General features: G+C 44.0%; 1 protein-coding gene and 1 long non-coding RNA gene across 7 annotated transcripts in view; one reads left to right on the top strand and one right to left on the bottom strand.

Moving 5' to 3' along the window:
* Positions 1-18985, top strand: part of C1QTNF7 (C1q and TNF related 7) — a 106793-nt gene that overhangs the window by 65717 nt on the left and 22091 nt on the right. Inside the window, exons 1-2 of one of the 5 annotated variants that reach the window (XM_040625245.1) lie at positions 523-540; positions 13836-13897. The exons of 2 other annotated variants lie outside the window; for them this stretch is intronic. Coding sequence is in view for 1 of the 3 variants with exons in the window: in XM_008685779.1 (XP_008684001.1) it covers positions 8031-8040 (10 nt within the window). In the remaining 2 variants the exon portion in view is untranslated. Of the gene's footprint in view, positions 1-522; positions 541-7957; positions 8041-13835; positions 13898-18985 lie in introns of those variants that run through there. 2 more of the 5 variants (XM_008685782.2, XM_008685779.1) reach the window with 2 other exon arrangements.
* LOC103658312 overlaps positions 1-18985 on the bottom strand; it is a 40414-nt gene that overhangs the window by 4860 nt on the left and 16569 nt on the right. For both annotated transcript variants that reach the window (XR_567121.2, XR_567122.2), the window contains exon 2: positions 13027-13104. This is a non-coding gene — a long non-coding RNA (uncharacterized LOC103658312). The remainder of the gene's footprint in view (positions 1-13026; positions 13105-18985) is intronic.

The raw sequence follows: 18985 nt of genomic DNA, 5'->3' as shown, positions 1-18985 counted from the left end.
TTATTCCAATTTTTTTGCCGTTTTTAATAATGCTGCAATGAACATTTTTGTATGTAGGTATTTCTGTTGAGTTAAAAACTATTTCCTTAGGGGAAATTCACACAAATGGCAAGTCTTCCGTTTCTCAAATGTGAAATTACATTAGAGAACAGTATTACCCTAACTAGATAAACTTAGAAAAATAACGATTTCATGTGAATGTGCTCTTTCTCTGGTTTTCAGAATTATCAGGGGAATAACTTTTTTGCACAGCAGAAACAAGCAGTCTGTGATCTACCAGCCACAAACAGAACTGCACGAAGTTCACAGGGCAACATTTCATTTGGCTGTTTCAGCTTCAACATCAATTTTGAATTACAAGCAAGAGACAACCCAGAGCTTTGAGGAGTACCAATGCCGGTCACCCAGCTCCCATCCCACTGTCCTCATGTGAGCAGGAAGGGAGAGAAACTGCCCTTGGCCCACCTGAAAAACCTCTCCCTGGAAATGGACGCGTGCACGAACTAAAACAATCCTTCGACACCATCCAACAACTCTCTGGTGAGCTTCTACCAGCACCTGGAACGCCAACAATTTATCCGTTTTCCATTATTCCAGAAAGACAGTAATTCCATTCAGTAATAACTTGTTTATATTAATAACTTATTTTACCGAGCACTTGCCACGTGCCAATGTTCTAATATATATTCCTAAATGTAGGCTAGTTTCATCCCATTTTATAGAAGGCACACTGAGGCACAGAGACTGGAATTCTCTCAAGATCATAGTTAGTAGGTGGCGGAGCTGGACTTTAAGTGCAGACGTCCTGGCTTTAGAAATCTTAATGTTGACCAGCCCCAGAGAGCCCCTGCTCTCATGTTGCCTGGGTCTCAGGCAGGGTCTCCTGGTTTCACCTGTATTCGTTTCCTTTTTTTTTTTTTAAGATGTTATTTATTTATTCGAAAGAGAGAGAGACAGGTAGCGAGAGAGGGAAAACAAGCAGGGTGAGTGGGAGAGAAAGAACCGGGTTCCCAGCGGAGCAGGGAGCCCGATGTGGGGCTCGATCCCAAGGACCCTGGGATCACGCCCTGAGCCGAAGGCAGATGCTTAACGACTGAGCCACCCAGGCGCCCCTGCATTCGTTTCCTGTTGCTACAAATTACCACAAACTTGGTGGCTTAAATCAACATGGTTCTTAATCTACAGCTCGGGAGGTGAGAAGTCTAAAACAGGTTCATGGGGCTACGTTCCTCTTGGCGGCTCTAGGGGAGAAGCTGTTCCCTTGCCTTTTCTTTTCTAGAAGCTATATTCCTTGCCTCGTGGCCGTTCCTCCACCTTCAGAGCCATCAGATAGCACCTCCTTCTCTGATTCTGTTTCCCTCGGTTTCCATCCTCACATTTTTTCCCCTAACACCAACCCTCCGGCCTCCCTCTAGCAAGGACTCTTGATTTTTTATCAGGAGCCTGACCTGATAATCTCCAGCCTGACCTGACCAGGATAATCTCCCTCTCTTGAGACTCAAACTTCATCACATTTGTGAAGCCCCTTTGCCAAACAAGGTCACATAATAACAGGTGCTAGGGATTGGGACGTGGACATCTTTGGGTGGCCTGTACTCAGTTTAGCACACCTGGGAAGTAAATAAAGCTGAAAGAAAATGTGGAAGGCCACAAGTGCGCCTGCAGAGCTATCTTCTCAGAGATGATACAAGAAGGAAAAGCGGTCAGGCTTAGAGTCCCAGCAATCCCGACAGAACCAGCATTAGGGATGGAGACAGCATTCAAAGAGGGTATGTCCACTCCTCTATTTCTGAGCGGCTAACATGGTCCGCATCCCTCCCTTAACCCGTTTTCATGATCACAACAACCCTGAAAGGGAGCATCCTTGTCCGCAAAGCAGGTGAGGGGCTCCGATGAGTTCTGTAACTCTCCCGCGGTCACACAGCTGGCAACACTGGTGGGCACCAGGCCTGTGATTAGGACCCACGTGACTCTGACTGCCAAGCGCAGGTGTAGTCCGCTCTGCCCAGGCAACTGCTAACAAAAGTGACCAAAATGAACCCCACCAGCCGTGTGCACACGACCCCTCCACAGCCACCCGCTGCACAGCATTTCTCACCGATCGCCTGATCCACTTGTTTGTCTACATGTTTGTTACCCACCCCTCCATGAAGGTAAGGATCTTGTCCGTTGCTGACGGCTGTCACCCCAACTCTGAGAACAGGCCAGGCACATGGTAGACACTACATAGCTGTTTGCGTAACAAACGAAAAACACTTCTTTGACCGAGAGATCACCAGTGCAAGCAAACTCCACCACATACAACATGGCCGAGATGCTTAAAAGTAACAAACACCCCAGAAAGTCTTCTCAACAGCCAAAACAAACAACTCTACGTCCAAGTGAATGCACTATCTCTTTAGAAAACCCCTTGAGACCCAATCCAGAGCCTGTGTTCTCTTTCTGGAAAGTGATTTCTAACTAATTTGTTGAGCTCTTTATCACTCTACTTCCTGCTAAAAGGGATATGCTTCAGGGACTGAAATTAGAGAGGAAGATTATCATCTGAAACACACGAGCCAAGGGAGAAAGGTAACCGCGGATGAATGTGGATGAGAGTTCAAGACACGCATCGGTGAAGTTACAGCCTCTGTAGGTGGAGACAGGGATTCAGAGAAACTGAGCCATGACATTTCTCAAATTCACAAGTTGCAAAATCCCAACCCCACACTCGTGTGCACCTCCCTCAGGCCCTACAAAATGGATCCTCTCAGTGTAAGGATCCCATCCTCTGAAGCACACATAACTAGACAGAATAACCTGGACTCGAAAAGATGACGATATTCTTTCATGCACACAGATCCTCGCCATTATGGTCATACATACTTGATTATTTTTAAGTTTTAACTCTGCACGTAAATATAATACCATTGCCTTTTTGATTCACACTGTGACCTCACATATCCGTCCCTCATGGCAACTGGTCACTTATCTATTTGTCTCTTTCTCCAAGAGTGCAGTAAGCTTCTTCGTGGCAGATAAGTGGCGGCATCATTTTTGAATCTCTAACCTTGGTGATTGGCACTGCACGTTGGATGAATGAATGAGTCTTTTATTATAAAAATAGAGCATGATTATTAAGAATTTCAGAAAATAAAGGTGGAGAACAACAAACAGTTCCATGATCATGAAAAAAGCAGGAAAGATTTTGTTACGTTTCTCTCTTTTTTTAACATAGAGTGGTTTTTCTTTCCTTTTATTTTTCTCCTTACAAAATCCTATGCACACATATCTGTGTTGGGACTTTTCCACTGAACCTTGTAATATAAGCATTGCCCTAAGTCATCCCAAAGTTCTGAAGATTGATTAAAGATAAAAATGTTCTAACATGGCTCTTGAGGGCACCATTGGCCGCACTATTAACTTCAGCTCTGGTGTTTTCCAAAGAGAACTCTGCCTGTGACCCGGCTACTAATAAATCAAGTTTCATCTCCTCAACTCACCTAGAAAATCCTTTTGGTTTTCCTCTTTCACCTTTACAATCTGTGACCTAAATGGAGCTGGCCCGATGTCCAGCACAGCCATCTGTATCTATCCCTAAAACCATTCAGCAGGAGACTTTTGGCAAAATACGGCATAGGGCATTCTGGTTCTAGTGCTGTTCTATTGGGTTTTTTTCTATTAAAATAAATGTTTTCATGAACTCACAAATGTGTTAGTCATAACCATCACAGAGTTCCAGTTGATGATTAAAAAACAAACTAGGTTTGGGAAAAAATTCAAGATGCCTTCCATACTCCAAATTTGTTCCCAGTCAACAGAGAACAGGGGCCAATGCCTTGAAACCAAACATATTTTTGTGAAACCAAACATCATAAAACATGAGTGAGCGTACCCTTACATCACTCAGACCACTAAGATTAATAGACACGCTGAAAGCATTTGCTTCACACTTGCTCAACTGAACAAATACATCTTTTCACAAAACTGACCCAAAATCTTGGCCATTCCCAGATGTCTAAAATCCAAAACTCTTTGCTTTCAAATTCCTCAATGAGAAAGTGTAGAAGAAGAGAATTTGGGCCTTTAACCAAATGTTTAAATCTGGCGCCAGGAAGAGAAGGAGCTAAAATTGTACATTGAAGAAGGAGGGAAGGAAGGAAGGAAGGAAGGAGGAAGGAAGGAAGGAAAGGAAGAAAGAAAGAAAAAGAAAGAAAGAAAGAAAGAAAGAAAGAAAGAAAGAAAGAAAGAAGAAAGAAAAGAGGGAGGAAGAGAAAATACACTGAGATAAATATCCACAAATAATCTCTTATATTCTCAAAGTTTTATTTTTATTTCTTCGAGAAAAAGGACCTTCCTTCTATCTACACTTGATACTGTCCATTGGGAAGGTAGAGTGAGTTTGTTTTGTTTTAATGTAGCATTTATTGACTTTTTAAAACAAAAAGGAATAGGTTTATTGCCCCTCATGGAAATGTGGAAACCACAACGTAAATGAAAGTGGGAAATATAAATCACCATAGCACCGCCACACAGCAATCGAGCCACATTAATATTTTGATATCGAGGCTTCTCGCCTTTGTGATACATTTATTATTTCTTAAAGCCACAATGAATGTTCCAACACTAGAGACACACTTTGACAGCCTATTTTTCCCCTTAATTAGTATATAATAAACATTTGCAACTGTCATTAAATGTTCTTGTAGAATATAGATTCTAGTGGCTGGAAAATAGTCCTTTTCTTGATGTGCCATTGACTTAACAACCTATAACGGTAAAAGAACTAATTTATAATAACCAAAAAAGAGTATGTTAAGCTACGATCAACATCACTGTGCATATAGCATTGTCTACATTTTTTAAAATTTTCTTCAAATTAAATCATAAAAGTAGAAATGTTGAGACAAAGAGTTGCACAATTTTCAGACTCTTCGTTTGTATTTGTCGATATAAATTGTGCATTCCTGAAAGGTTGTACCACTTTGTATTTTCACAACCTGTGGACATGCCTAGCCCCTAGCTGGTTTTTTTTAATAATAATTTTTTTTTATTATATTATGTTAGTCACCATACAGTACATCCCTGATTTTTGATGTAAAGTTCGATGATTCATTAGTTACGTGTAACACCCAATGCACCATGCAATATGTGCCCTCCTTACTACCCATCACCAGCCTATCCCATTCCCCTACCCTCCTCCCCTCTGAAGCCCTCAGTTTGTTTCTCAGAGTCCATAGTCTCTAGCTGGTTTGAATTCTGTGAATCTTTACCAAACTACTTGGCCATTAAAACTATTTTGTCTTGCTACCATTCATTTATTTTTTAAACAAGTGCCTATCCTTGTGCAGGCTCTCAGGCTGGAGGCACTGCAGCAAACACAGCCTTCAGCAGACAGACTGGGGCGGACCCCCAGCTCTGTCTTGCTCCCTCTGTGACCTTGGGCATGTTCATCACCTGAGCCTCCATTTCCTCAGGAACAACACGGAAGCAAACACAACCCACCCAAGAGGTGAGCCTGGAAGCTAGCCACACTGACATATGTACACAGTGCGGCAGCCCAGGCCGGGTCCCGGGGCCTCTCAGCATGTGCTGGTACCTGAGCTCTACCTCCCTCTACCTGAGCCACCAGCTCTCTCCATGACATTTCACTGAGCCTCAATCGGGAAGACTCAGCCCTCCAGCTGCTGTACTCTGTGTCTCAGACAACTCCTCCATCTGATGGAAGATAGATCAATTTATGGGAAGCTGATATTTGTAGTTTGTCAGATCTCACATTGACATTGCATTCATTCTAAGATGAGAACTGTGCCTCCCCCCACAGCGTCTGAGTCACGTGACCTCAGAGTCCCTCCTTTTACGTTGAAGTCAGAAGCTTTAGTGGATGGAGAATTTGGCTGAAATTGGCCAACTCTGCCTTCCCGCCAGGCTGTGGCACCCTGTTTTGCCTTAGCTCCCCTTCTCTAGATGGAAGCCTTTCCAGCAATAACTCAAATAATGCTAGTTTTTTTTAATTTCAGATCTTTTATAAAGAAATTTTTTTTTAAAGATTTTATTTATTTATTTGACAGAGATAGAGACAGCCAGCGAGAGAGGAAACACAAGCAGGGGGAGTGGGAGAGTAAGAAGCAGGCTCATAGCAGAGGAGCCCGATGTGGGACTCGATCCCGGTACGCCGGGATCACGCCCTGAGCCGAAGGCAGACGCTTAACCGCTGTGCCACCCAGGCGCCCCTATAAAGAAATTTTTTAAAAGTTCATTTCTTTATAAAAAAATGAAAAATTACCATCTTAAACAATTCAGCGGCATTTAGTGCATTACAATGTACAGCCACCACCTCTATCAAGCTCCAAAATATTTCCTTCATGCCGAAAGAAAGCCCCCATAACCATTAAGAGACTACTTCTCATTTCTCACTCCCGCCTCCATCCCTTGGCATCTACCACTCCACTTTCCATCTCCACAGATTTACCTATTCTGGATATTTCATACAAATGGACACACAATACGTGGCTTTTTGTGTCTGGCTTCCTTCACTTAGAATAATGTCTTCAAGGTTCTTCCATGTTGTGACAGGTACCAGTACTTCCTTTTTCAGAGCTGAACGATAGTCCATTGTATGACTACACTGTCTAAGCTGGATAGAGTTCCCTGCACATCTATGTGCTCCCTACTGTATTGTGCCAGGATTTCTTATTTGGTGATGATCCAGGCAAGAGCCCTGTTTCCCTAACGTGCAAGCCTGGTGAATGGTGCAGCAGGAAGGTAGCTGGGTGTTCTGTCACCCAACAAACCCGGCTTCAAGCCATGGATCGAACCCTTCATGGTTACATGAGTGTGATAAAGGTGATTGGTCTTTTATGCCTTTGTTTCCTCTTCTGTAAAATGAGCATGAAATATTAACCACCTCATTTGGGGTTGCTGAGGGCAGCACACAAGGCAATGCACAGTGACTTTACCAGCACACAGTAAGTGACCGATTCAACACATTCTTAAGTCATTGATTAAACATCTGCCGTGTGGCAGGCACTGTTCTAGTGGTAGGAGTGCCAACAGCAGGCGAAACAATGAACAACAGATGGCGCCCAGTCCAGGGAGAAAGCAGACAAGATAAACTGAAGACCATCACCAGTATGATCATGGGCTGGGGTGCTATGGAGCAGAGAGGGGGTGCTCCAGAGCTAGCTGGGGATGACGAAGTCAGAGGGGTGCCCATAGGACACAATGCCTAAACCATCAAGACTTGAACAAAAATGGGTTTAAAATCTCTCCATTCCTCCCTGTATCTCCTGCTGCCACAGTGCCCACCATGATCATCTCTTGCCCTACTGGCTGCCTCAGCCTCCCAACCAGTCACTCATCTCCCTTCACCAGCCCTCTCCAATCCACTGTCCACTCAGCAGCCAGAGTAGCATTTTAAGAATAACAAAGATGATGGTTTCCCCTGCTCCCATTATTATTTTTTAAGTTTTATTTATTTATTTGAGAGAGAGGACGCAGGTGGGGGAGGGAGAGGGGAAGTAGACTCCCCGCTGAGCACACAGCCTGATGCAGGGCTCAATCTCACAACCCTGAGACTATGACCTGAGCCAAAATCAAGAGTTGGATGTTCACCCTCAACGGGCTGAGTCACCCAGGCGCCCCTCCCATTACTCTTAAGATACAATCTAAACCTTTCGAGCCCTGAAATGATTTGACCTCATCTATTTCTCTGACTGCCGCCGTTAGAGGCCTCCTTGCCCTCTAAGCCCAACCCACTGTCCCTTCATGTGTTAGAATTCTCAAGGCCCTGTCCTGCTGTGGGACTTTCAGGCTCTTCTTTCTTCCTGGAGGACTCCTCTCCTATCTTCACCCAGCTAAGTGGCTTCAGGAATCTCCTCAAATGTCCCTTTCTTAGAGTGGTCTTCCCTGACCCCTGGAACTTAAACAGTCCCCCTTTTTACTCTCTATCACCAACTCCCCTTTTTTTTCTTTGTAGCACTTGCTGTCTTGGGTGTGTAGTGACTTCGGGAAGAGGTAGTAAAACATAGTGGTTAAGAGTCTAAGCCTGCATGGTCTCAGGTAAGGTACATACTTCTGTGGCTTGGTTTTTGTACCTGTAAGTGAAAATAGTAGTAATAGTAACTACCTGCTCTGGTTGTAAGAAGATGAAGTGAGTGGATGTGTGTGAAGCCTTCGGCACAGTGCGGAACCCAGGACAGCACTCACTGAAGCTCCTGAGAGTTGTTCAGCCCCCTAACCCACTGCAGATTCAGAAGCCTCACTGAGTCTGCTCAACAGTGTGGACCAATGCCTGGGCACATAGTTGAATGTTAATGAAGATTTTTTTGAAAAAGGGTGGGCTTGAACCAGATGAAGAAACAGAGAGAACGATCTTGCAGGTTGAGAGAGAGCAACAACATGCAACGTCATAGAGCTCCACAAGAATGAAGCATGTACAAGGACTGGAAAGGGCTTGTCTAAGTCTACACCGCAGCATATGGCCAGTAGCTGGTGTAGAGGAGTGGAATAAATGCCAGTGAAGTGAATGAATGGCTCAGAGTTAGCAGAGCCAGCTTTCAGCTGGATCTGGAAGAGTGGTAGGTTCTTGATAGCCTGAAGGGCAAAGACAAAGCAAAAGAAAGCCTGCAATGAGCAAAACAAAGGCCACTGGTAGGTCAAGGTCAGTGTAGAGCCTTGGACGGAGGGCCAGAAGAGATGGTGCAGAAGAGATGGAAATAGATTTGACCTCCCTGGCCACGTGACTCTGATTTTTGAGCAAGGGCCCCTGGAAAGCTTTTTAAGAGTGGCTCATACTTCAAAGACTCCATAGAAGAGGAACCCCCCTGGGAACTGAGGGCTTCTGATACCCTTGAGACCTGACCACACCAGAGGGCGACTCTGGTGTCTTGCCAGAACTGTCCACCCAGGGAGACAATGAGATGACTTCAACCCAGGCAATGTGTCTCATCACCTGTATCCCATTTGGCAAGGTCAGCTGGGCACCCACTGTACACCCAGCATGGCTCCAGTTCTGTGAAATTACAAATGACCAGGGCTTAACTCCTGGCTGGGGCTGTGTAGGGAATCTGGGGCCACCCAAACCAGAGATGGTACCACTGTGGGACAAGCTTCGATGTCCTCTCCGCAAAACATGCTGCTATGATCAAGCATCAGTACGGGTCAGCTTTGCCAACCTTTAACATTATTTCCAAATTGAAGATTCTGTGGCTCTGCCTGTGTTCCAGGGACTAAGGGTGCCTGACTGTTGGGGAGCTAACATTCCCCTGGATTTTGTTTTCATACAGGAACAGAATAGTGTAAATTCACACAGCCTTTTGGAAAGCAGTTTGGCAGTGTGTACCAAGAGAGATATAAAACATCCAAATCTTTTGACCCAGTAATTCCATTTCTGGGAATCTATCCTAAGGAAATAATCCTAAATAGGGATAAAGGCTTATGCATAAAACTTTTCAATGTAATCTCATTTATAAAGGAAAAAAATGAAAATAGCTTAATTGTCCAATCACTGGGGGAGAAGATTAAATAAATTATGGTATAACTACTTGATGAATATTATTTGGCCATTAATGGTTCCAAAGAATAACAGAGGAGAAATGCTTATTATATAATATTAGGTTAAAGAAAAAGCAAGCAGATGACCCAGCAATCCCACTTTTGGGTACATATCCAGAGGAAAAGAAAACAGGATATAGAAGAGATATCTGCCCTCCCGTGCTTATTGAGACATTATTCACAACAGCCAAGATACGGAAACCACCTAAGTGCCCATTACCCGCTGAATGGATAAAGCTGGGGTATATATAATAGACTATTATTCAGCCGTGAGAAAGAAGGAAATCCTGCTATTTGTGACAATATGGATGGTCCTTAGAGTCATTATAGTAAGGGAGATAAGTCAGACAGAGAAAGACAAATACTGCATGGTATCACTTATATGTGAATTCTGAAAAAGCTGACCATGGTTACAATGGCTACAATGGCAGTCGCATTACAATACCTATATGCATCAGATCAACATGTTTTAACACTTCCAATTTGCACAATGTTGTGTATCAGATATAGTTCAATTATAAAGAAAGAAAGAAAAAGCAAGCAGCAACAGTGGTAGATATCACAAATCTTTGAACAGAAGATCTATGCCTGCGCGCAGACACAGAACAAAAAATAACAGAAAAAAGATAAACCAGAATGGTTACAGTGGTTATCTGAGAGATACTTTTACTTTCCACCTTTTCCTCTTCTACAAGTTTTCTTTAAGGAGCACATTTTAAAATAAAATATGAATGATTCTGTATGACAACAATACTCAGCATATAGGGCATAGACAGTAAATGTTGAGGTTAGGAAGAGAATACATGTATTTTGATGAAAACTTTGTAAACTGTGAATGGGAAAACATATAAGAAGGAAATCACACACACACACACACACACACGCACACGCACACACATGCACACACACAGCCAGACAAAAACATGAACAAACTAAGCTTGTCACTGGTTCCATTGGAAACACGACCAGTGGTTGGGTGGATTTTCTTACCCGTCTTTGCCCAAGGGTATTATCTACCGTAGCCCTTCATTCTTGCCTTCCTCCAGGCCTCTTTGACATGGCAGTCCAAGAGATCTTTTTAAACTGTATGTAGGGTCCTGTCACTCCCAGTCCTACTCTCCATTTGCTTCTTATTTCTGTTCAGATAAAGTCCAAGATCCACAGTGGCCTTTCCACTCCTGTGATCAGCCTCTCCCTCGACCTCCACCTGCATTTCCCATCATGCTTCTCACACTGTTCTCTTCCTCGACAGCTTTGTCCTTTCTCCAAGGTATCCTGTCCTCTCTCAGTGCTGTGCTTTCCCTCAAGCTGTTAGCTCTGCCTAGACAGCCTACTCTACCCCACCTCACACCTATTTTCCCAGATATCTGACATCATCCTGTAAGTCTCAAGAAATTGCTTAGAAGTTATTCCTTCAGGGAGTTTCTCGAACCACATAAATGAGATTATTCTGAAAACACTGATCAGAGCCCAGAAGGAGCGCCACCAAAGGCATGCATTTCCTATTACCAGCAAGAAGGTAAATTCTAAATACTGCTAAAAAAGAAAAAAAATAAAAGGAATGTCTCTGACTTAGAATTGCTTCTCCTTTCACCAACAGAAACCAACGTTCCTCGAGTAGCACAAATGCCAGTTGATGAGATGTATTACTTCATAAATCTTCACAATCATACCTGGTTTGAGCGGTTCTAGGTTTTTAATTTATGAAAGAGAAAAGTAAGGTTTAGAAAGTTCATGCCAATGGCTCAAGGGTGCATGGCTGGGCAATGCAGACTCTGGTCTTCAAAGCCCGTGGTCTTACTCTGCCAGCTGCCACAAAGGAATAGTGGGAAGAGAGAAGATGTGGAGAGTCCTGCTAATTTAGACTGTGGTAACATTCCATTGCTTTCATCTTTTTTTGCCAAAACCACTATACTCAGCTTTCTTCCCAAGCACACTATGAGTCACTGTTGGATTTCCAGCACTCTCTCCACTGGGACGGAGTCAGCGAGAGTCTTGTTTTGGCTGGCAGGGGATGTGTGTGCAAGTGGTACCACCTGCTGCTAAATCCTTGCTTTGTTGGGTCTATTGTCACTCTTAACTCTGAGACTGGCTCATGTCCCTGGGTCTCCTCCCAGAATGCCTCAGATGTTTTCAGCAAGAAGCAAAGCAGAGAACAAGGGTCTTCTGTTAGCCGGGTAGACATTTAGAAACACTGGGCAGTTGGAATAGAACTGAAATGCCTACAAAGAAGTGAATTTAGGGGTTTTCAGCAAATGTAAGCTATTATTATTATTATTATTATTATTATTATTATTATTATTATTGTCACCACCATCATCACTACTTTTCTGCCTAGATAATGTCACACAGACACTCTCAAAACCCCCAGGATAGGAAGGTTTCATCGCTAAATGGCCATGTTAACCTCTGGCCTCCCTGCAACCAAAGACAGGCCCCTGGGTGGTTTTCAAGTGCAAAGAGGTAGGCACAGAGAACATAGGACAGACGATTCATCAGAGAACAGGAGCCAAAGCAGCAGTAGGGCAGCAAGGGTAATGCCAGCTCTATCAACTCACCTAGTAGTTCCTGAGTGCCTGCTATGCTCTGGGCAACGTGGGACTCATTTGCTGTGGATTATTCCAATTAATCTTCACAACAATCGTAGGAGCTAAGCAGTATTGCTGTCTTCGTATTAAATTAGAGGTTCGATTGGGGGAGTCAGAAAAATCTGAGTTTGAATGCCAAATCTATCACTTAGTAGCTGCATGACCTTTGCAAATTCTCTCATCTGGGATCTTGACTGTCCACGTCTGTAATAAGCAGATAACAATACCTACTTCCCTAAGTGGTCAGGATGCACTATGGTTCACCTGTAGTAGGTGCTTCGTAGATGGGTGCTGTTATGTGCTGCCTTCAGATTAGGAGTCCACACAAATGATGTTGACTATTATTAGCCCCTCGAAGAACCTCCTCTGGGCAGCCACCTGCGACCCTTTAGATAGGTCCCTTGTCCTGGTCCACTAACTGATGTCCTGGGAGGGTAGATATGTACCTCTCAGGGATCACTAGAGAAAGAGCGGCCCCATGGAGCCGGCTGGAAGGGCGAGCAGATGTTTTTGGCTCTCAAGGTGTTCTGGGAATCCAAGAGCAAGGTGGGTCTCACCATTCCAACCAAAGCCACCCCACATAGCAGCAAATAATCCCTCTTCCCATTTGTGCCTTCTGTGATTTTCCCTTGCATTTGCCCCATGGCAAAGTTCTATCTAATGGATATTTGGGGTCAAAAAAATTACAGAGCGGATTTAACTACTGGAATGAATTTAAATAGGAAAGTGATACTATTCACTCATCTAGCAAATATCCGTTTATCAAGTGCTCATTGTTTGGGTTCACTTTAGTAACACACGAGAGCTTGGACTTGAAGGCAGAAAGCAGCAAGGCCAGAGAGAGGAGGTCAGAAGCTGTTGCACGAGGTCAGGGGAGAGATGGGGAAGTAGGGGAGCTACTCACGTGGCTGGTGGACCATACTGGTCAGTGGTTGCGTCCAGAACCCAATCAGCATTGAAGACTCACTTCCTTGCTCTTATTCTGGAATCGAATTAGAATGAGTCATTAATCCCCCAGTATATACTGAGCACCTTTAGATGCTAGCCCTGGGCTGCATGTGGTTGGCATCGGTGAGTAAGACAGTGTTCTTGCCCCAGAGGAGCACATTATAAGGGGTGCATTCTTGTACCTGAGTCTATATCAGGTATAACTCATGTCCAGAAACCTAGATTCCCCCATAGAGATTGCAAACCCCTTAAAAGTAGGGGTTGGCTTCCCCACATTTATTGGGACCCCAAAGACTAGTACCCCTCTTCCCTTCCAGAACTTTAGACAAATTGAGAAATGAAACAAAGGATTGTGGGCATAAACATTGTGGAAATACGTGAGGATGAACCAGATGACAACAAGAAAAAGCTATTTATTCTGAACTTGCTATAGCAAGAAAGTGAGCCACGATCACTTGCATTTTGGCAGAGTCTCAGAGACAGGCAGAGGGGCGAGAAAGCTTCGCAGTAGAAGAAACCAGGAGGCTGATTGGAGGCTGTTGGGCTGGGGAGGAGGAGGGTTTGGAGTCCAGCTCTGCCCTCAGCAGCACTACCAACCTGCCCCTAACCTCAGTCCCTTTGTGCGCCATGAGGAAGTCCTAGCAGCTACTTCCCGGACTCAGGGTAAAGAATAACCAAGAAATACATATAAAGTGCTTAGGCAGTGCCTTGCCACAATAAACGCTTGATAAATGGTAACTATTTTTTATTTTTCATCATTCAAAGATGCGGCATCTCAGAAACAAGCTTAAGTGTCCATCGATGGATGAATGGATAGAGAAAATGTGGTATGTATAAACAATGGAATGTTATTCAGCCATAAAAAAGAAGGAAATCCTGCCATTTGCCACCACATGGACGGGCATCATGTTAAGTGAAATAAGTCAGACAGAGAAAGACAAATGCCGTATGATCTCACTTATATGTGGAATCTAAAAACAAAACCCAAACCCAAACTCATCCTCCAGAAAGCAGATGGGTAGTTTCAAAGGCTGGGGGTGGGGAGGGTGGGCAACATGGGTGAAAGGGGCCAACAGATACAAACTTCCAGTTATAAAAGAAATAAGTCCTGGGGGTCCCATGTGCAGCACGGGGACTATAGTTTACAGTGCACTGCACATCTAGAATTTGCTAAGAGAGTAAGTCTTAAAAGTTCTCCTGGCAAGAAAAAAAAAAACAATTTGTAACTATGTGTGGTGATGGATGTTAATTAGACTGTGTGACCATGTCTCGATAGACACAGATACTGAATCGCTATGCTTTGCACCTGCAACGGATATAATGTTATATGTCAATCATATCTTGATGTTTTTTTAAAAAAAAGAGCATGCACACACACATAAAGATACAGTGGCTCTCATATGCCCCATATTTCTCAGGAAAGTGTGCAAATTGAATTTGGCACAAGCTGGAGGCATAGGGTTGTGAAGCAGACACACAGGTTTTGCTCTCGTGGTCTGTCAGCCCGGTTGTCCCCACCCAAGTTCTCCCCTCGTCTCTCTCGACAGACAGCACCATAGTGGGGATGAAAGCAGCAGTGTCCAGCCTTCCAGACACCTGCTCCGGGGCTGACCTGCCCCATTCTGTGCCGATGGACTCTTCGGCTCCCAAGGCAACTCAGATCACCCCATTAGCCTTCACCTTCCGAGATTCCAGGATTACATGGCATTTGGAAAACAGCACTGGTTCTCCGGTGTTTCATAAACAATCTCAGGACAGTTTGACAGGTTTTGTTAGCGAAAGCCAAACGCTGCCACCCCTGGTCCTGGCAGGGCCCGTCCTGGACGTGGGGCTGCGTGGAAGACCAGCTCTGCACGGTCTTTCTACTGAACTCTCGGCTTCTTGGAATTTCTGTAACGGGTCATCAGAGAGCTCCCACTGCACTCTGAAAACGTCCCTGAAAAAGCTGGACAGCCCCATAAAATTACATTTCAGAACTCAAAGTGCACACTATGGCAGTCTGTGAGTAAAGGGCTTTTAAGACATTTTTGACTTATCTAAACTATGCTCGTTTTTGGTTAAGAGGTCTCAAGGGCCAATAGAGCTGCAGGGTGTCAATAGCTCTGTTATTTGTCATCCAAGATGATAAAAATTCCTAAGTTTTCTGAAATAGTTACAGAATAAATGATATGATATGTGGAATTTGCTTCAAAACCTACCAAATGCAGGGGTTGTGGGGAAGAGGGCCTAAGTGAACGGGGGACACCAAGGAAACCATATTCCCCTTGGGTAACTTGCACTTGGCTGCTGGGTGCCTGGGGCCTAAGTATGCATCACTTTTGTGTGTGTTTGAAATTTTCTGCAATTTTTAAAGCACTTCTTATGATTAAAATATGAGAAGTGATATTTTGGACATAAGGGCGAGGATCAAGTCTTATGGTTGGGGTAATGCTATGTGTTAATTCTCGATTATCCCCAATAATGGATATTTCTATATATAAAGAATACTGCAGTGTCTTCTCCATGTGAAGTTAAGAACGAGGGCTGGATGAGAGGCTATGCTATGCAAGCAGTGACTCTTGCAAATCATACAGGGACCTGAAGTTCTCATTCTATCAGTGTATGTCATTGTGACCTTTGGGCAAGTTCCTTCTTCTCACTACATCTGGTTTTTGGTCTGTAAAATGGGAAAAGCAGGCGGATGCCCTCTGAGGGTCCTTCCTTCCCTGGTGGCATGAAATTCTTGCTGGAATGTGAGCTCCGTGCACATCAGGATCCTGTCTTCCTCTTTCAACTCTGATCCTCAGGGTCTAGGACAGTGCCTGGCACACAGTAGGGATCAATGACTTTGTTCATTCCATGAGTGAGTGAATTGCCTTACTTTTAAACATGCAAACTACTTTTCTCACAAAAACTCACTTCTTTTTTTTTTAAATGTTTTATTATGTTATGTTAGTCACCATTCAGTACATCCTTAGTTTTTGATGTAGTGTTCCATGATTCATTGTTTGTGTATAACACTCACTGCTCCATGCAATATGTGCCTCCTTAATACCCATCACCGGGCTATCCCAGTCCCCCACCTCCCTCCCCTCTGAAGCCCTCAGTTTGTTTCCCGGAGTCCACAGTCTCTCGTGGTTCATTCCCCCTTCTATTTACCCTCCCCCCATTCTTCTCTTCCTTCTCCTACCGTTCAAGAACTCACTTCTTCCCCTATAGTGAAAGCAGACTGGGTTCAGAAACCACACTGAAAAGCCAGGAAAGTGGCAAACAGGCATCACCTCAATGCCTATTATGCGCATTGTTGTAACCTATCGGGGTTGAGGGAGATTTGACAGCCTGACTCATAAAATCCTGTTCGCAGTCCTTCAGGGACTCCTACCACCTCAGGAAAAAGACCAGAACCTTCCATGGCCGGGAAAGCCATCCTCCCTCCAGGCTCGTGCTCTCCTGTGCTCCTTTTCATGGCCTTCTTTCAAAACTATGCTCTTTTGGGGCGCCTGGGTGGCGCAGTTGTTAAGCGTCTGCCTTCGGCTCAGGGCATGATCCCAGCGTTCTGGGATCGAGCCCCACAACAGGCTTCTCCGCTAGGAGCCTGCTACTTCCTCTCCCACTCCCCCTGCTTGTGTTCCCTCTCTCGCTGGCTGTCTCTCTCTGTCAAATAAATAAATAAAATCTTTAAAAACAAAAACTATCCTCTTTTACCTCAGGACCTTTGCACATGGCAATCCCTCAGCCTGAAAGTGTTTTCTCACAACCTCTTACTGGTTAATGCCTGCTCCTGTTTCATATTTCAGGCCAGACGCCATATCTCTAAGCAAGTCCTCCCTGATCCATAGCTATGTTGCCCTGCTAAGCACTCCGGAAATACCCTTCATCTTTCCTTGAGAACACTCTCCAGAGTTTATTGGATTTATCAAATGACCTTATCTGTCCTTGATATAAGTAAGAAACAACTTCATGCTTCTCCCATCACTTCTTCTAGTCAAATTCTTTTGGATCCTTCTTCTCTGTCCTTTCATAACATCTCAGGCAAATTCCTTAACTTTCTGGTCATTTTCTGTTACATGACCCAGTTTCATTGTGACTCATTTTCAGATATTAAAAAGACAAATCTAAATCATAACTTTCATTTCACATCCAAAACACAGGCTGTTCCCCTTCCATGCCTTCAGCTCAGGATCTGCCATGGTTTTTCACTCTTCCCCCATCTCTTCTCCCTCCTTCTACTCTGAACATGTCTAGAGTCAGATCAGAGCATTAAAGAATTAGAAAACCATGATCAAAGTGTTTTTGCTCTGTATGTGCTATTTGCGTGGTTCTCTCCTACCACACACAGGTGTGCCCCATCTTCAAAGGCCAGCTTTCTCTAGTTGAACATATTCCCAGGATCATTGGAAGCTTTCTGAGAGACCTCCATACTACACAGTTCCCTGACTGGGTGATTCACTTCTTGGTTGGTACTTTTTGTTACCCTGCACCAGCCTCAGCTTCTATACTCAGTGATGTATTCAGTGACTCTTAATGGCTACCTTGCTCTAGGAGAACTCTGTCCTGGCTTAAGGTCCCCTCTAGATGGCCCCACCCCAGCTTCATCCTTGGTACCACTTGCCTCTTGGGAAACTCATGTACGCTTGCCTCTCTAATGGCTAACCCTACACTGGCTCCCTTCTCTGGCAGCCTTCTGACTTTACAGAACTAGAATTCTCTAGTTTCTATGAGCCCACAAGACATCAACCTCCAGGGGTGGGTCAAGCTCACCAGAACCCGTTGATCACATTTCTCTAATCCCATGAAAGCTGCAAGGCTTTAACTTCACAGTTTAGTTAAACATCCAGCTGGGAAATAAACAGCTTCTTTCTTGCAGGAACGTTTCACACTATCAGTGATCTCTTGATGTCCTTGACACCTGGCTGGAGAGTGGGTATCACTCTCCTCTTATCTCCCTCATAGGAAAGGAGGGGAGAGCTCATCAGCACTCCCTTATCAGCTAATAGCTCTCTACTTTGAAGGCTGTCTTCAACCATAAATCATTTTTGAACTTCTAGTTTTCTCTTATGTGGATGGAACATGAACACTGGTCAGTGTCAGATCCAGATGTTCTTAGCAAGTCTGAAATGGATGTGTGGACACTGATTGCCCATTATGCCTTGCTTTGAGTCCTCAGTTGAAACTCCAAGATCATGCAAAGTCCAACTTAACATCCTGTTAGACATAGTTCTGTGATTATTTGATGAATGTCTGTCTTCTTCACTAGACTTTTCCTCTATGAGGGCTCTATGTTTACTCTCCCTTGAATACCAAGACCAAGCATTCAGTAGCTAGCATATAGTAACAGATCAATAAGTATGTGATGAAGTAATAAGTAGAAGAACAAGATGAAAGAGGGAAAAGACCAGATTCGTACAACTGGAACCCTGTGGTTTAGAAGGACGAACAGAGGGGGCATCATTTGAACAAGAGAAGATCAGGCAAAGATTCCCAAAGTCTGGCTGTCCATCCGAATTACTCATAGACCTTTTGAAAAATACAAATGCTTTGACCTAATCTGCTGATATATTGAATCAATAGATCTAATTGAGAATCCATGAGCTAAAGTGCATAAGAAAAGTCCAAATAATGTGCCAGGAGGGCTCAAGGGAAGACAAGGTTGTACCTAATGGGGAGCATCAGGGAGACTTTCAGAAGCATCAAGGAGACTTTCTGGACAAAGCAATGAATAAGGATGAAACATATGAGCAGATGAAGAAAGGGGCATGGGAAGATATGGTTAGTAGGAACTTGCAAGCCAGAGGAGATGAAATAAGTAAAGAACCAAGGCAAGAAAGAGATTAGATTCCAGACAGAATCTAAGGCTCCAGGAAGGAAGAGGAGTCAGGTGTGCATTCCACCTGCCTGAAAGCTCTTTGCATGCAGGAACCTGATCTTCTAAAGTT

The sequence above is a fragment of the Ursus maritimus genome, unplaced genomic scaffold (assembly GCF_017311325.1).
Source record: "Ursus maritimus isolate PB19 unplaced genomic scaffold, ASM1731132v1 scaffold_8, whole genome shotgun sequence".
Classification (NCBI taxonomy): Eukaryota; Metazoa; Chordata; class Mammalia; order Carnivora; family Ursidae; genus Ursus; species Ursus maritimus.
This window is presented reverse-complemented; position numbering and strand designations above follow the sequence as displayed.